This window comes from Micromonas commoda, chromosome 7, assembly GCF_000090985.2.
Source record: "Micromonas commoda chromosome 7, complete sequence".
NCBI classification, from domain to species: Eukaryota; Viridiplantae; Chlorophyta; class Mamiellophyceae; order Mamiellales; family Mamiellaceae; genus Micromonas; species Micromonas commoda.
The window spans coordinates 699,609-713,034 of record NC_013044.1 but is presented as its reverse complement, the minus strand read 5'-3'; the positions used below and the strand labels follow the sequence as shown (position 1 = coordinate 713,034).

The following is a 13,426-nucleotide window of genomic DNA, read 5'->3' as shown; positions in this document are numbered from 1 at the left end:
CAAGAGATCAACACCTTGGCCTTGGATCTGATCCGTTCCAGTCGCCGCCGCTTTTCGGCATTCTTGTTACTTTTCCAGCAGCCAGGTTAAGCTACTTTGGAAGGCGCCCCGGTCACGACATGTCTTCCACCGTCTTACTGCCCCTCCGTGCGTCTACTCTTCGACGTACCAAGAGTCGAGCCCCATCACGGGTCGTTCGCGCCGCCGGAGTCGGGGAAACCCGGGTTTTTCGCGGGATCGACCCCCGGCAACTGGTGGCCCCAACAATCGGGCACACGGTCCTGGTCACCGGGGGAACATCGGGAATCGGTTGGGAGTCGTCGAGGCAGCTCTACGAAGCGGGATGCAGGGTGATCGTCGCCGGGCGCACCGAAGAGAAAGCGGGAAAAGCAGTGAAATCGATCGTCGCCGCTTCTGGCACGACCGGGACGGGCTCCCTTGAGGCCGTTGGGATAGACCTCGCGGACTTATCTTCGATCAAGAAATTCGTGGATGACGTCGCGTACGAGTCCTTTTCAGCGATCGTGCTCAACGCGGGGGTCGCTCCTGACAGAGCCGCCATGGGTATGGCCGCCGGGCCTCAAACAGCCAAGCGTACCAAGCAGGGGTTCGAAGAGACCATCGGAGTGAACCATCTCGGCCACTTTCTCCTCTGCCAAGGGCTCTTGCCCAAACTTCTTTCAACAGCTGGGGCTCGAAAGCGAATTGTTATCACAAGTGGAGAGATACACAATGCCGAGAGCCCGGACGGCAGGAACGGCGCGGTCCCGACCCTCGGTGATCTTTCTGGTCTTGAATCAGGCCCAGATTTCGAGATGTGCGACGGCGGCGACTTCGACGGCAACAAGGCGTACAAGGACAGCAAGCTATGCGGTGTCCTGTTTGCAAGGGAACTGGCGAGGCGGCTCCGAGATTCACTCGGAGACGACGCAGATGTGGTCTGCAACGCGTTCAGCCCGGGGTTCGTCCCGACATCTGGTTTATTCCGGAATCAGAGCGCACCCGTTCAAGCGCTGCTTAAGTTCGCCTTCAACTACCCTCCGCTTGCAACGTCGCTGGAGACTGCGGGAATGTTGACCACTCATATGGTACTCGGCAGGAACACAGGTGAAACACAGGGGGCATACTATTGCGGCCCCCCCGACTACTACCTGCCAGAGGAGGGCATGGTATATGGCTTTCTCAGGGGCATCTTTGCACCCGAATTCGGGGAGAAGTCCCCGAGTTTTGAGGCGATGGATGCACGGCTCGGGAGAAGGCTCTGGGAACTCAGCGAGGAGCTCGTCGGCACAAAGTTTGACGTGGCACCGCAAGATCGGGATCGAGAGGGCAGCCCCGTCGCGGTCTGACGATTGTGATTATTTGTGAAATGTGCAGTAGTGCGAGTAAGATCATCAATGTCTGTAGTGTTTAGATGTAAAGTAAAGTGTGAGAAGATTACCACTTAAATTTTATGATGCCTCGTGTCCTCACCGGGCTGGCGCCGGGCGGGCACTGGGTCTTTTGATGAGTCCATCACCTGGAGCGCCCGCACGCTCCACACCACCGGGAACCTTAAGCAGTAAGCTATTTGTGACCACAGCTACAGACGAGAGCGCCATCATCGCACCAGCTGCAGCCGGGTTGAGACTGATCCCATACTCCGGGAGCAGCACTCCAGCGGCAACCGGGATCCCGACCAAGTTGTACGCCAGAGCCCATCCAAGATTCTGACGAATTTTCGAGAGCGCGGAACGACCCAGTTCGATCGCATCCGCGGCTTGACCCACGCCGCCGCCTGCAACCCCGGACTTTCCGTCGTCCTTATCGCCAAGCAGGACGACGCCGGCAGCCTGCGCCGTGGCCTCCATGCCGCCGCTCACAGCCATTCCCACATCTGCAGCAACAAGCGCTGGGGCGTCGTTGATGCCGTCACCGACCATCGCAACCTTCGCGCCTCGCTCCTGTAGTCCTTTCACGAACGCTTCCTTGTCAGCCGGAAGCAAACCACCCTTGGCTACCACACTACCTCCAAGACCGAGCTCCTGGGCGATGGCATCCACAGCCGGCTGCCTGTCGCCAGAGAGAATCACCACTTTCAGGCCCATATCAACCAGTCGACGGACCGCGCCGGCGGCACCGGGCCTGATCTTATCCGCTAGTGCTATGGCACCGATGATACCCTCACCTTCAATGCCCACGGCGACGAGACTACACGCGGCAGCCGCCGGCCCACCGGTTGCTTCGGAGTTGTCCGCCGCAGCGGCGCTCAGTGCAGCCGCTGACCCGGCAGGGGCACCCACTTGTGACTCAACCCACTCTGGGTTGCCCACGTACACGCGTTTCCCCTCGACATTGGCCGCCGCACCACGACCCGGAGATGTTTCGGCGTCGTCAGCGCGGGGCAGAGTGTTATGGGGTCCCCGATCGGCAGTGACTGCCGCAGTGGCAGCCTCTTCCACAGCAGCCGCCAAAGGGTGCGTTGTCGTCGACTCCACCGCCGCCGCGAGCCTCAGCACGTCCGCACTGGTGAGTTCGTCGCTAGCACATGCTACACCCGTGACTCTGGGTTTTCCCTCGGTGATCGTGCCAGTCTTGTCCAGCGCCACGGTGTCTATCTGGGCGGAAGCCTCCAGGACATCCCCTCCCCGCAGCAACAGCCCAAGCCGGGCGCCAGCAGAAGTGGCAACAAGGACCGCGGTCGGGGTCGCTAGACCTAAGGCACACGGACACGCCACCACAAGAACATCTGTGGCGAGTTTCAAGGCCCCCAGCGTCGCCCCAGCGCCCCCAGATGCCTCCAAGAGCGCTCCGGGGAAGAAGGCATCGCCAGCAAAGTTCCAGAACGCGAAAGTTGTCGCCGAGGCAGCCATGACTCCGTACACAAAGGGACCCGCGACGGCATCCGCGAGCCGCTGCACGGGTGCGGCGCGAGCTTGCGCGTCAGCAACAGTCCGCGCGATCCCTGCCGCGACGCTACCGTCACCTGCAGTGGTGGCCCTGACGGTGAGCGGTCCCTCGAACACGCCAGTACCCGCAGAGACCTGATCGCCGCCAGCCTTTGGCACAAGGAGGGGTTCCCCAGTGAGCGTCGCCTCGTCCACCGCCGCGGCGCCGGACACGACTTCACCGTCTACTGGTATGACCTCACCTGGAAGGACGCGTACCAGATCCCCTGGTCGCAGCGCCAGGCGGTCCACACTTACCGTCATCGGGTCGGAGTCGTCGCCAACCTCTGGGAGCTTGTCTGCCACCACAAGTCTCGCGTCCAGCGGGAGCAAGGTGGACAATGATCGAAGGTCAGAGGCGGCCCTGGCCCTGGCGCGCGATTCCAGCGCTCGCCCGAGAAGGATGAACGCTAGGAGCAGCACGGGCTCTTCGAAAAAGTCGTTGTTGACCGGTACGCCGTAGTCACCGATGACGGGGGGGGCGAGCGCCCCCGCGATGGACAGTGCAAAGGCTGCCGAGGCGCCCACGCCCACGAGTGAGTTCATGTTCGGGGCACCGTTCGCCAAAGCCTTGAATCCCTCTCGCATGATCCCCGCCCCGGGTCCCGCGAGGGCTAGCACGGCGATGGCTCCCCCGACCCACGGCTGCCCGAGCGCGGTGAGCAGCTCGCCGTGCGCGTACTCGTGTAGCCCAAAGTGGTGCAGGTGATGGGTGGTATGGGTGACCAGACAGAGGCCCGTCAGCCCCCACGCCTTGTACAGGTCCCACTTCGTACGCTCCATCTCTTCCGCGCGTCGAGCCTCTGCCTTGATCGCGGCCTCCTCTGCGGCGCGGCCCACGGGGCGGGGGGACATGGTGAATCCCTTGTCCCCGACAGCCTTGGTGAACTCGGCGATGGTGGACTCCGACGCCCCAGCCGCGAGCTCCACCGCGGCGGTCTCCGTGACGAGGTTGACCGCCGCACGCGACACGCCCGGGGTTGCGACGAGCACCTTCTGCACCGCCGCGGAACATCCCCCGCACCTCATGCCCTCCACTGTGAAGAGGATCGTGGAGCCCTCGTTTTCCTCCTCCTGACGATTCACCGCCGAGGACACCCCCTCTTCGGCGAGGGTGGCTCCAGAGGCGCGCGGGGGGGACCATAGTTGACGCGAATACGTCCCCGCGCCGCCAATACGACCTAAATGTTTACCGCGCCACCCAAACATCCCCGTCGGCATCGCCCCCGTCGCCCCCGGTCTGGTGGCTGCGGGGCGGGGTGACTCAGCCCGTCGGGAGATCATCGGGATAATCGCTTGAGCTGCCCGCCGAGATCGAGTACCGGCGCTGCGCACGAGGGCACTGGTGGTGCTCAGACGCCGCAGGGTGCTCACGCGGTAACAACATCCTGTCATCTTCCTCGCGGTGCGTTGGTCGCGTCACAGGGCGCCTTGAAGGTCTGGTGCACGCGCCCTCCCGTACCGTCCCCCTGTAGCTCGAGATATTCCGGACTGGAAAAAATCCACTTCCGGATTGGACGCAGATCTGTCTCATGCTGCACAGCTCGTCAGTCACCAAAAATTGACTTATTATTTTTTTTTGGAACGACAAATTTGGGCCATTTCCAGTCAAGTTAGCTAACGTGGAAGGGGCTCCTCATCCCCACCCCTCCCTGCTATCGTCGAATCGCAATCCGTCGAGTCCCCACCTCTCAGATGGCTCCGATGCCGCATGCCTTCCTCAGGTTCTCCCACACCGCGAACTGCACCACCGCGTACGGCCCGAACCTGGCCCACTGCATGCCAAAGCCTCGGAAGAAACCCACCGGACCCTGGCGCCGCAAGATGTCCTGGGCAGCCGACAACATCCCGCTCCCACCTCCCGCCGCGTTCCCACTCATGATGATCGTCTGCATGTTCGTAGCCGGCGAGGTTGTGATGGTGATTGCGAGGCCAGTCACGACGGATGCGGCGAACACCAAACCGGGACCCTCCGCCCAACCGTTCTTCCTGAGCTCCGTCTTGACGACGTCGTAGGTGGCCATCTTCGTGGCGCCGAGCACCGCTGCCCGCGTCACAGTCGTGCCGATTCCCTTGTACAGGCCCGCGATGCCATCCTTGGCGATCACCTGACTCGCCACCTGGTACATGGACGGCGGTGGGAACTGCTTGCTCGCCGCCATCTGGATCATGATGAGGTCGGAGGGAGACGCGATGGCAGCCGCGCCAGCGCCCGCGACGAGCCCCGCAGTGACCTTTTTCCACACAGCGAGTTCCTCTTTGCCGTCGCTGGTGTCCATCATCACCTTGAGCGGCTCGTACAGGCCAAAACGCAGGCTACTGTACGTCGCCTCGCGCAACGCAGCGGCGGAGAAGCCGCGGTACAGGCCCCGCATCCCCTCGGAGCGGAAGATGGCGGAAGTCTGTGCCATCATCCCGAGTGGAACCTCTCCGCGCATGCCGGCCAACTGCTGCTGGACCATCGCCGTGCGCGTCCAGTGCACGGTTCCCTGCGCCGCGACGCAGCTAGCGCCGACCAGCCCGAAGTTCAATCCCATCTCAAGCGGGGTGAGGCCGCCAGCCTGCTTCACGTTATACCACGGGGAGATTGGCTTGGACGACATCTCGACCTTCGGCACGTGGACGTTGCTCGCGGCAGCCGCGATTTGCTCCTTGGTGGTCTGGTCGATTCCAGCGAGCGTTCCCGATGACGCCATCGCGCTCTGTTCAAAGTCGCTCTCGCCAAGCGCCGCTTTTTCAGGGGCCAGGATCGATCGACGCGCTCGTGAAGGTCGCAGGACACCTCAGCACATGAAATCAGTCTCAAAAAAGTTGATTTTTGCCGCTCGCTCACCCCCGAAGTTGCAACCGACCATGTTGGACTGCGATTGAGTTCGGTCCGGTCGCCGTCGCCGCCCCACTTGACGTCGCGCGGACGCTCTCGGCAGAAATGGACAGCCAAAACTCGGAGTTGGTGAAGCAACAGGTGCAGGCGGAACTCGCCAACGCTTACGCCCAGGAATTCTTCACGGTGAGACCCCCGATCTGGTCCTCGACCTATTTCCTGCCGCTCTCATTCCGCCGCCCCACTCCACCTCGAAGCCGAGGCTGACTATCGTTCCCGACCACCACCGCAGACGGTGAGGGAGAAGTGCTTCGCGAAGTGCATCACGAAGCCCGGCCCCAGTCTGAGCAGTGGCGAGGCCACCTGCGTGTCGCGGTGCACGGACAGGTACGTGGACGCGACTCGCATGATCTCGGGGGTGGTACTCCAAGCGTACAGTTCTGGTCAGGGTGGCGTGTAGGGGTGTAACAAGTTTCGTTTTGGTAAAACAACATCAAACGACGAGCGGCAATGTCGGGCAAAGCCCCATCCTCCCTTCTCTTCGCTAGCTAGATGTACAACTTTTGCCGTCTCTGCACCTCGCGCCTGCAAATTGGGCAGAGGCGCATCCGCCTTGCGCACCCGCGGCAGAGGCAAGCGTGCCCGCACGGCACCAACACCACCTGCACGCGCGCGGACATGCAGACCGTACACTCTGCCGTGCTCCGATTCTTAACGACTTTTTCCTCCGCATCGTGACTGGGCGACGTCACCTCCTTGAGCTCCTCATCGCCAAGAGACGGGTCGGGTTTCCTTTCCTTGGTCACCTCGCTTGAGGTCTCCGCGGCTTCCTCGTCGCGGGGGGTGTCCTCATCAGCCTCGGAAATCTCCACGCTCTCCGTCGGCGCGGCCTCAACGTCGGCATCGGCATCAGCTCCCGAATCCTCGTCGCGCTGGCGTGTGCCGTCGCGCCCGTGTTCTTCGTCGCTCTCGGTTGCATTGTCGTCGTCCTCGTCCCCTTCCCCGTCATCCGACGTGGACAGGTCACTGGCTTCAAACTCCCAGTCATTCTGCGGCTGTGCAGGTAAAAGCTCCTCCTCGAGGTCACCGGCCAGGCGCCTCCGCGGCTCCAGGCCCAAGCACCGCATGATGGGGCGCCCGAAGCAGCAGCCGAGGATCACTCCAATGACAATTTTCATCCCGTTTGTTGCCCAATCTGTCATGGTGCCTTCGTCGTCAACCTGGGTCTCGCACGAGCTCCCCATCCAACCCGTCTTACACTGGCAGTGCCCATCGACTGTACAGTCCCCGTTCCCTCCGCAGTAATTCAGGGGCGAACAATCATTCATTGCTGGTCTCGCGTTTGGCGAAAGGCACAGCTTGCAGCATCGCACTGGGGTCACGGGAACCTCAATCTTCTCCCCCAAGGCCGAGAGCGCCGACACCTCGTTGTCGAACGCATAAATGAGAGCACCCGACGCTTGCGCCGAGTCTGGGGTGTTCGCGGCGCCGCACCCCACAGCGTACGCCGCCGACTGCTCCGTGCAGAAACACCGCTCCACCGGGAGCTCGTCTCCGTCCCTGAGAAGCAGCCGCGGCGAGCAGCACTGCGCGTTCCCGGTGGGATAGTAGTATTGATCATCGGGGGCGCTGGTCGGGTTCGCTCGCACGTCGTGGGCAAATCCCTGCACAAACGAGTCCGCGGGGCACGTCTGCCCCCCGACGGACGAACCACGGGACGGTTTGGCTGAGGCCTGGCAGTCGGAGGAGATGGCCACCACGTCCTCGGCGGTCACGTTACCCTTCACGCCCGGCAACGCGGAGTCACCCGGCGGCAGGCACGGTCGACAGCAGATGGCCCTCGAGAGCGGGATGTACTGGCCCTTGAGCTGGGAGTACTGACCCGGGGTCTCGAAGCCGGCGACGAAGAACCCGTCCTTCTTGCACGCCAAAGCTTCGGAGGGCTCGTTCATCGCCCCTCCATAGGGGACGAAGTGGCAGTCACACAAGCTCAGCACCGTGGGGTCCGACGGCGCTGGAGATGAATCATCGTAGAGCGGTCGTCCGCACGCGCCAGGATGGACGAGCGCCAGGAGGCACGCCACCAGCAAAGGAGCGCGCATTTTGTCGTCGTCACCAACAAAAGGGCACTTCTGCCCGCGGGTGTGTCGTCCCCTTAAAACGTCGCCACGCGCGGGGCTGCGGGGAGGAGTGCCGCGCTCGTGTCTCCGATGAAACGCGTCGTCGCGGCTGCCCAGCGCGCGAACCCAGCTCCGGTGCGTCAGACAGTGGTCCCCTCCCCGGCCCGTTAAGAAGACAAAAAGAAGGGGCGCGGGGGCGCGGCTGTCGGACTTATCACAGCGTGAAAGGACATCGATTCATTTTTTTGACTTGGAAAACGGGCAAATGGGTAATCTGTTCGCCCCGAACGGGCAATTACACAGGAATAGAGAGAAAGGAGATTTTTGCCGACATCGTGCCTTTTTTCTGGCAGCGCGCGCCAATCTACTGCTGCGCTTTACATCTGTGGCACTCGTCCAAGCGGAGCTCTCTGGGCTTCGCCCGTCGCCATGGGCAAGCCGGCGATGAGCGGGGTCAAAAAGAATAAGAAGAAGGGGTTCAAGCCGTCCCGCGGCAAGACCCCGGGCGGCCGCGTGTACGAGGTGGCGCAGGAGATCCTCAACGCCCCGGAGGGTGGCGTGGCGGCGGTCATCGCCGCCGCGCTGAACGACAAGGAGGCGCCCATACGGCGGGACCCTCGCGCGTTCACTATGTTCTCCACGAGGTGCCGGAAGAAGGGCGACTGGAGCAAGTGCGTGGAGATATTCGACGCCATGCGGGACCAGGGCGTGGAGACCAACACCATCGTGTACAACGCCACGATGAGCGCGTGCTCCAAGGGAGGAGACTGGGAGCGAGCGCTGGAGCTCTTTGAGACCATGCCCCGGGAGGGTCACGACAGGTCCACCATCACCTATAACGTGGCAATGAGCGCGTGCATGCGAGGCGGGGACTGGGAGCGCGCCCTCGAGCTCTTCGACCAGATGGCCGAGGAGGGGCTCGAGAGGGACCACGTCAGCATCAACACTGCGATGGCGGCAGCGGAGGCTGGGGGGCAGACGGAGCGACTCAAGGAGCTGACGAGCGGCGCGGGGGCGACGGGGGCTCCCGGGGGCGACATAGGCGGGCAAAACGATGACGACGATGACGAAGACGAAGACATCGATCAGGATGACGATGACGTCGACGGGCGTGTGGACGGCGGGGGCGCCGCCACAGCAAACGGTTCGTCAAACGCTGTCACAAAGGAGAAAGACGCGGACAACAGAGATGACGATCGCAGCGACGGCGAAGAAGGCGAAAAAGATCCCGATATCGAGGAAGATCCCGTCGTGAGGGAGAGGCGTCTGAAGGCTGAGAGGCGCGATGCGCGGAAAAGGAAGTTTGAGGAGAAGCGTCGGGCCCGGAAGGCTGCCAAGCTGGCCAGGGGTTGGGTCACCGACAACGGAGAAGTGCCTGAAGATGGTCCGGGGGCGGGGCGAAAGAAGCCGGCGGCGGCGGGTCCCATCGTCCCTACCGAAACAGCCAAGAAACGCAAGGAGTGGGGATCGAATCCCTTGAAGTGGGTGGACGAGGACGAGGGGTTAAAGAAGAAGGGAGGAGGCGACGACGACAGCGAGTCGGACGACGTTGGCGACGGCTTGCCGCCGATAACGGGTCCATCCCTGCTGGACGCCCCGGACGAGGAGGCGGGGACCCTGCTCAACGACCGTGACGATACCGATGATTTCTGGGCCACCGGGTTCTGATGGCCGAAGGCGCGGCGTTGTCATGCTCAGGCAGCCGTTTTGGCTTTCAAACAGCACACCAAGAATAAAAAAACAATCAGTGGGCGAAGGCTCGACTCACTTCTTCTCTTTGCCTCCTTTCTCGTCCCCCTTCTTCGCCGCGTCGCCACCGCCGACTTCGTCATTGGGTCCAATGGACTCGATGATGAAGTTGTGGTTGGTGTACACGCACGTGTCGGCAGCAATGTTCATGGCCTTCTTGGCAATCGCCATCGCGTCCATCCCGTCGATGTCGACGAGTGCCCTCGCTGCGGCGGTGGCATACGGTCCTCCTGAGCCGATGCCGATGACTCCGTCGTGGGGTTCGATGACATCGCCCCCACCTGTGATCTGAAACGTGTGGTGCTTGTCCGCCACCACCATGGTTGCCTCCAGTCGTCGAAGGTACTTGTCGTTGCGCCACGCCTTGGCGAGCTCCACCGCGGCGCGCGTGAGCTGTCCCGGGTGCTCCTCGAGCTTCATCTCCAGCCGCTCGAAGAGAGTGAACGCGTCCGCAGTTGCGCCAGCGAACCCTCCGACGACCCCGCCTTGTAATCGACGCACTTTCTTGACGTTTGGCTTGATCACCTGGCTGCCGAGCGTGACCTGACCGTCGGCCATCACCACGACCTCCCCATCCTTGCGGACGCAGAGCACCGTGGTGGCGTGCGCGGCGGAGCTCGAGAAGGTTCGGGAGGTACTCGACGCGGCCGCACCTCGCGCTGTCGCCGCATCAAAGGCGCATGTCGCGAGCTGTTTCGCGGCCCTTCGCAACATCGCGCGCCGCAGGATCTGGGTTGGGGCGACGTGCCGAATTAGGTAAAAGAGCTGTTGGGCCAGGCGCGTACTTGTACACAGCAAAATGGGGCATCTTTGGCTCCATTGCAACGAGTTACGGGCACATCACGCGTAAAACTTCAGGTCATACTTCTCACTTCATCACGAGCTTGTTTACGTCGAAGGGCACGACCGGCACGCCGAACAGCTTCGGCCCCTCCTCGACCTCCACAAGCTCAATCTCGAACTCCAGGTCCTTGCCCGCCATCGGGTGGTTCAGGTCGAGGATGAGGCCGTCATCCTCAAAGCCGACGCACACTGCCGTACCGCCGTTCGGCAACTGAACGACCCTGCCCGGCTGCACCTGGGCCTTGACGGACTCGAGCTCCTCGGCGGACGCGGGGAACTTCTGGATCTTACCCTCGTCGCGCTCGCCGTACGCATCCTTGCACGCCAGGTTGAACACCCTCTTCTCCCCTTCGGCCATCTCCTTGATCCCTGCCTCCAGCGTTGGGAACAGCGCGCCCTGGCCGATTGGAAGCCTGACGGGGGCGTTACGCTTGCGGGTGTCGTCCGCAACCTCACCGCTGGCGAACTTCAGCACATAGTGGATGGTCACGACCTGGTTGTCTTCGATGGCGGCCACCGCACGGAGGGCCCCGCGGCGCCCGTGTCGTGAAAACGAAATGGGGGCTCGTCGCGAAACTCGCGCGTCGGCGGCGACGGCGAAGCGAGAGGTCAGGGCCGACGGCTTGACGGGGGCCCTGACTGCTAATGTGGCGTGAACAGCCGCGGACATGTTCTGGAGCCCTTTGGATTTTTGGAACGAGTCGAACCCTTGCGCTCCGGGAGCGGCACTGTGACAGTTGCAGTCCTCGTCAGCTCCTGCACCGCGCAGCCGCGGGATGGGATGCGAGGAGGGGCTCTAAGCAAAAAATCTGACGAAAAAATCTTGAACCAGTTTTTTCTGCCCACGCGCCAGCTCGGCACCCGATTGGCAAAAATTGGGGTGTCCGTCCAATCAAATTGCTCCGTTGTCTCGCGATTTGGCCGTTGGCGAGCGTTTTACGAAAAAAAAGTTTACCTTTCGGAAAACTCGAAACTCCGGCGAGCCCATGCTGCCATACTCGCGCACGCGGCTCCGAACGAACGTCGTCGGTGACCCCCCGAATCGACCTCTACTCCCCTATCGTGCACATCGACGCGTACAATGTCCTCCTCCGCTGCTGTTCAGGGCAGGATGACCCTTGCAAGGTCGTCCTTCGCCCCCGCCCCTAACCGCGCTTTCCGCAACGTCGTCAAGGCCCCTGCTCGCCGCACCCGCTCCGGCGTCGCCGTGAAGGCGGAAGGCGATTTCGACCGCCTCAACGTCGTCATCGTCGGCGCCGAGTGCGCACCTTTCTCTAAGACTGGAGGTCTCGGCGACGTCGTTCAGTCGCTTCCGAAGGTGCGCGGTCCGATCCATCTTGTCGATATACTATTCCCCCTCCCGAAACCCGCTCCGTTTCTTCGACGGCCCAACCCGCACCGACCTCGCGCTTATCTCGACCCCAATTTTCATCGTATTCGCAGGCGCTCGTGCGTCGTGGCCACCGCGTCATGTCCGTCGTCCCCATGTACCACCACTACGACGAGTGCCACACCCCCTGCGCTCGCCAGAAGTTCAACGTGATGGGAACCGAGGTTGAGGTTGAGTACTACCACCTGAACAGGGACGGCGTCGACATCGTATTCGTTAACCACCCTTGCTTCCACGAGGTCGGCGACCAGATTTACGCTGGAAGCACCATGGATGTGGCGTGGAGGGGCGCGCTGATGTCCCAGGCGGGCATCGAGGCGGTCTGGCACGTCCACTGCGGCGGGTTCCCCTTTGGCGATGAGAACCTGATATACGTTTCTAACGACTGGCACACCGGCCTCCTCCCGGTGTACCTCAGGGCGTTCTACCAGGACCACTTCAAGCTCGGCTACGCGCGCGCGGTGCACATCGTCCACAACATCGCTCACCAGGGCAGGGCCCACCCCGAAGAGGTCTGGCGCCTCGGTCTTCCCGAGCAGCACACTGGCGCGTTCTACCTAGACGACCCCATGGAGGGTCCCTGCATGAACATCATGAAGGCGGCAATCAACTACGCCACCAAGGTGATCGCCGTGAGCCCCGGATACGCCTGGGAGTTGGGTACCGACGAGGGCGGCTGGGGCCTCGCGCCCACCGTGCGCTCCGACCCCGCCAAGGTGAGCGGTATTGTTAACGGCATTGACTTCCACGACTGGGACCCCTCGCACGATCGCTTCCTGCAGTCCGATGGATTCCAGACCTACGGGCTCAACCTCGAGGGTCTTTGGACGGGCAAGCAGGCGTGCAAGGCGGCGCTCCAGAGATCGCTCGGCCTGCCCGAGCGCCACGACGCGTGCATGATCGGTTTCATCGGTCGTCTCGATGAGCAGAAGGGCATCGACCTTGTGCTTGACTCGGAGGAGTTCCTGATGAACCAGGACATCCAGCTCGTGTTCCTCGGCAGCGGCAGGCAGGACCTCAAGGACCGCCTCTACGACATGGAGTGCAGAAACAGGGACAAGGTCAGGTCCTGGCTCGGGTTCAGCAACGAGATGGCGCACCGCATCACCGCCGGGTGCGACATCCTCCTCATGCCTTCCAGGTTTGAGCCTTGCGGCCTGAACCAGCTCTACGCCATGCACTACGGCACGGTGCCGGTGGTGCACGCCGTGGGAGGCCTCAGGGATACCGTGCGTCACTTCGACGGCGAGAACGATGGTACCGGCTGGACCTTCGAGCGCGCGACCCCGGATAAGCTCCAGTGGGCCCTCGGTCAGGCGATCTACACCTACCAGTCGCACAGGGAGAGCTTCATGCAGGTTGCACTCCGCGCGTGCCACCAGGACCTCGGGTGGGATCACGCCGCGTACCTCTATGAGCAGAAGTTCTACGAAGCAAAGTACTCTCATTAAATTGAACGGACTTGAAATCGATTAGGATTCGATTGAAGGGAAATGTCGCGGAAGTCGATGCCGAGGATTCGCATCAAGGTCAGTACGCACAACGGGGGGGGATGAAAAATGTATTCTTGCTT

The 13,426-nt window shown here is 62.3% G+C and overlaps 9 protein-coding genes across 9 annotated transcripts; 4 read left to right on the top strand and 5 right to left on the bottom strand.

Moving 5' to 3' along the window:
* Window positions 1-269: 269 nt before the first annotated feature.
* On the top strand, window positions 270-698 carry MICPUN_73774 (predicted protein; the record flags this gene model as incomplete). Its single annotated transcript, XM_002503901.1, has 1 exon — window positions 270-698. A coding segment is annotated over one exon (429 nt), but the record flags the coding sequence as incomplete, so codon positions are not given.
* Window positions 699-1,469: 771 nt separating this feature from the next.
* Window positions 1,470-4,148, bottom strand: MICPUN_60072 (p-type ATPase superfamily; the record flags this gene model as incomplete). Its single annotated transcript, XM_002503556.1, has 1 exon — window positions 1,470-4,148. One exon carries the CDS (start codon window positions 4,146-4,148, stop codon window positions 1,470-1,472), a length of 2,679 nt encoding a protein of 892 aa, XP_002503602.1.
* A 470-nt stretch (window positions 4,149-4,618) lies between these two features.
* On the bottom strand, window positions 4,619-5,623 carry MICPUN_101480 (mitochondrial carrier family; the record flags this gene model as incomplete). Its single annotated transcript, XM_002503555.1, has 1 exon — window positions 4,619-5,623. The coding sequence occupies one exon, from the start codon at window positions 5,621-5,623 to the stop codon at window positions 4,619-4,621; it is 1,005 nt and encodes a 334-aa protein (XP_002503601.1).
* A 233-nt stretch (window positions 5,624-5,856) lies between these two features.
* On the top strand, window positions 5,857-6,211 carry MICPUN_60070 (predicted protein; the record flags this gene model as incomplete). Its single annotated transcript, XM_002503900.1, has 2 exons — window positions 5,857-5,937; window positions 6,044-6,211. 2 exons carry the CDS (start codon window positions 5,857-5,859, stop codon window positions 6,209-6,211), a joined length of 249 nt encoding a protein of 82 aa, XP_002503946.1.
* Window positions 6,212-6,215: 4 nt separating this feature from the next.
* MICPUN_108606 (predicted protein) lies at window positions 6,216-7,773 on the bottom strand. Its single transcript, XM_002503554.1, has one exon. The coding sequence runs from the start codon at window positions 7,701-7,703 to the stop codon at window positions 6,300-6,302; it is 1,404 nt and encodes a 467-aa protein (XP_002503600.1). The 5' UTR covers window positions 7,704-7,773; the 3' UTR covers window positions 6,216-6,299.
* Window positions 7,774-8,300: 527 nt separating this feature from the next.
* Window positions 8,301-9,539, top strand: MICPUN_60068 (predicted protein; the record flags this gene model as incomplete). Its single annotated transcript, XM_002503899.1, has 1 exon — window positions 8,301-9,539. The coding sequence occupies one exon, from the start codon at window positions 8,301-8,303 to the stop codon at window positions 9,537-9,539; it is 1,239 nt and encodes a 412-aa protein (XP_002503945.1).
* Window positions 9,540-9,563: 24 nt separating this feature from the next.
* MICPUN_108605 (predicted protein) lies at window positions 9,564-10,263 on the bottom strand. Its single transcript, XM_002503553.1, has one exon. It carries the CDS (start codon window positions 10,176-10,178, stop codon window positions 9,636-9,638), a length of 543 nt encoding a protein of 180 aa, XP_002503599.1. The 5' UTR covers window positions 10,179-10,263; the 3' UTR covers window positions 9,564-9,635.
* Window positions 10,264-10,271: 8 nt separating this feature from the next.
* MICPUN_108604 (predicted protein) lies at window positions 10,272-11,183 on the bottom strand. The gene has a single exon (XM_002503552.1). It carries the CDS (start codon window positions 11,131-11,133, stop codon window positions 10,489-10,491), a length of 645 nt encoding a protein of 214 aa, XP_002503598.1. The 5' UTR covers window positions 11,134-11,183; the 3' UTR covers window positions 10,272-10,488.
* Window positions 11,184-11,574: 391 nt separating this feature from the next.
* Window positions 11,575-13,304, top strand: SSIIB (glycosyltransferase family 5 protein; the record flags this gene model as incomplete). The annotated part of the gene is made up of 2 exons (XM_002503898.1): window positions 11,575-11,781; window positions 11,907-13,304. The coding sequence occupies 2 exons, from the start codon at window positions 11,575-11,577 to the stop codon at window positions 13,302-13,304; spliced, it is 1,605 nt and encodes a 534-aa protein (XP_002503944.1).
* Between the last annotated feature and the right edge of the window lie 122 nt (window positions 13,305-13,426).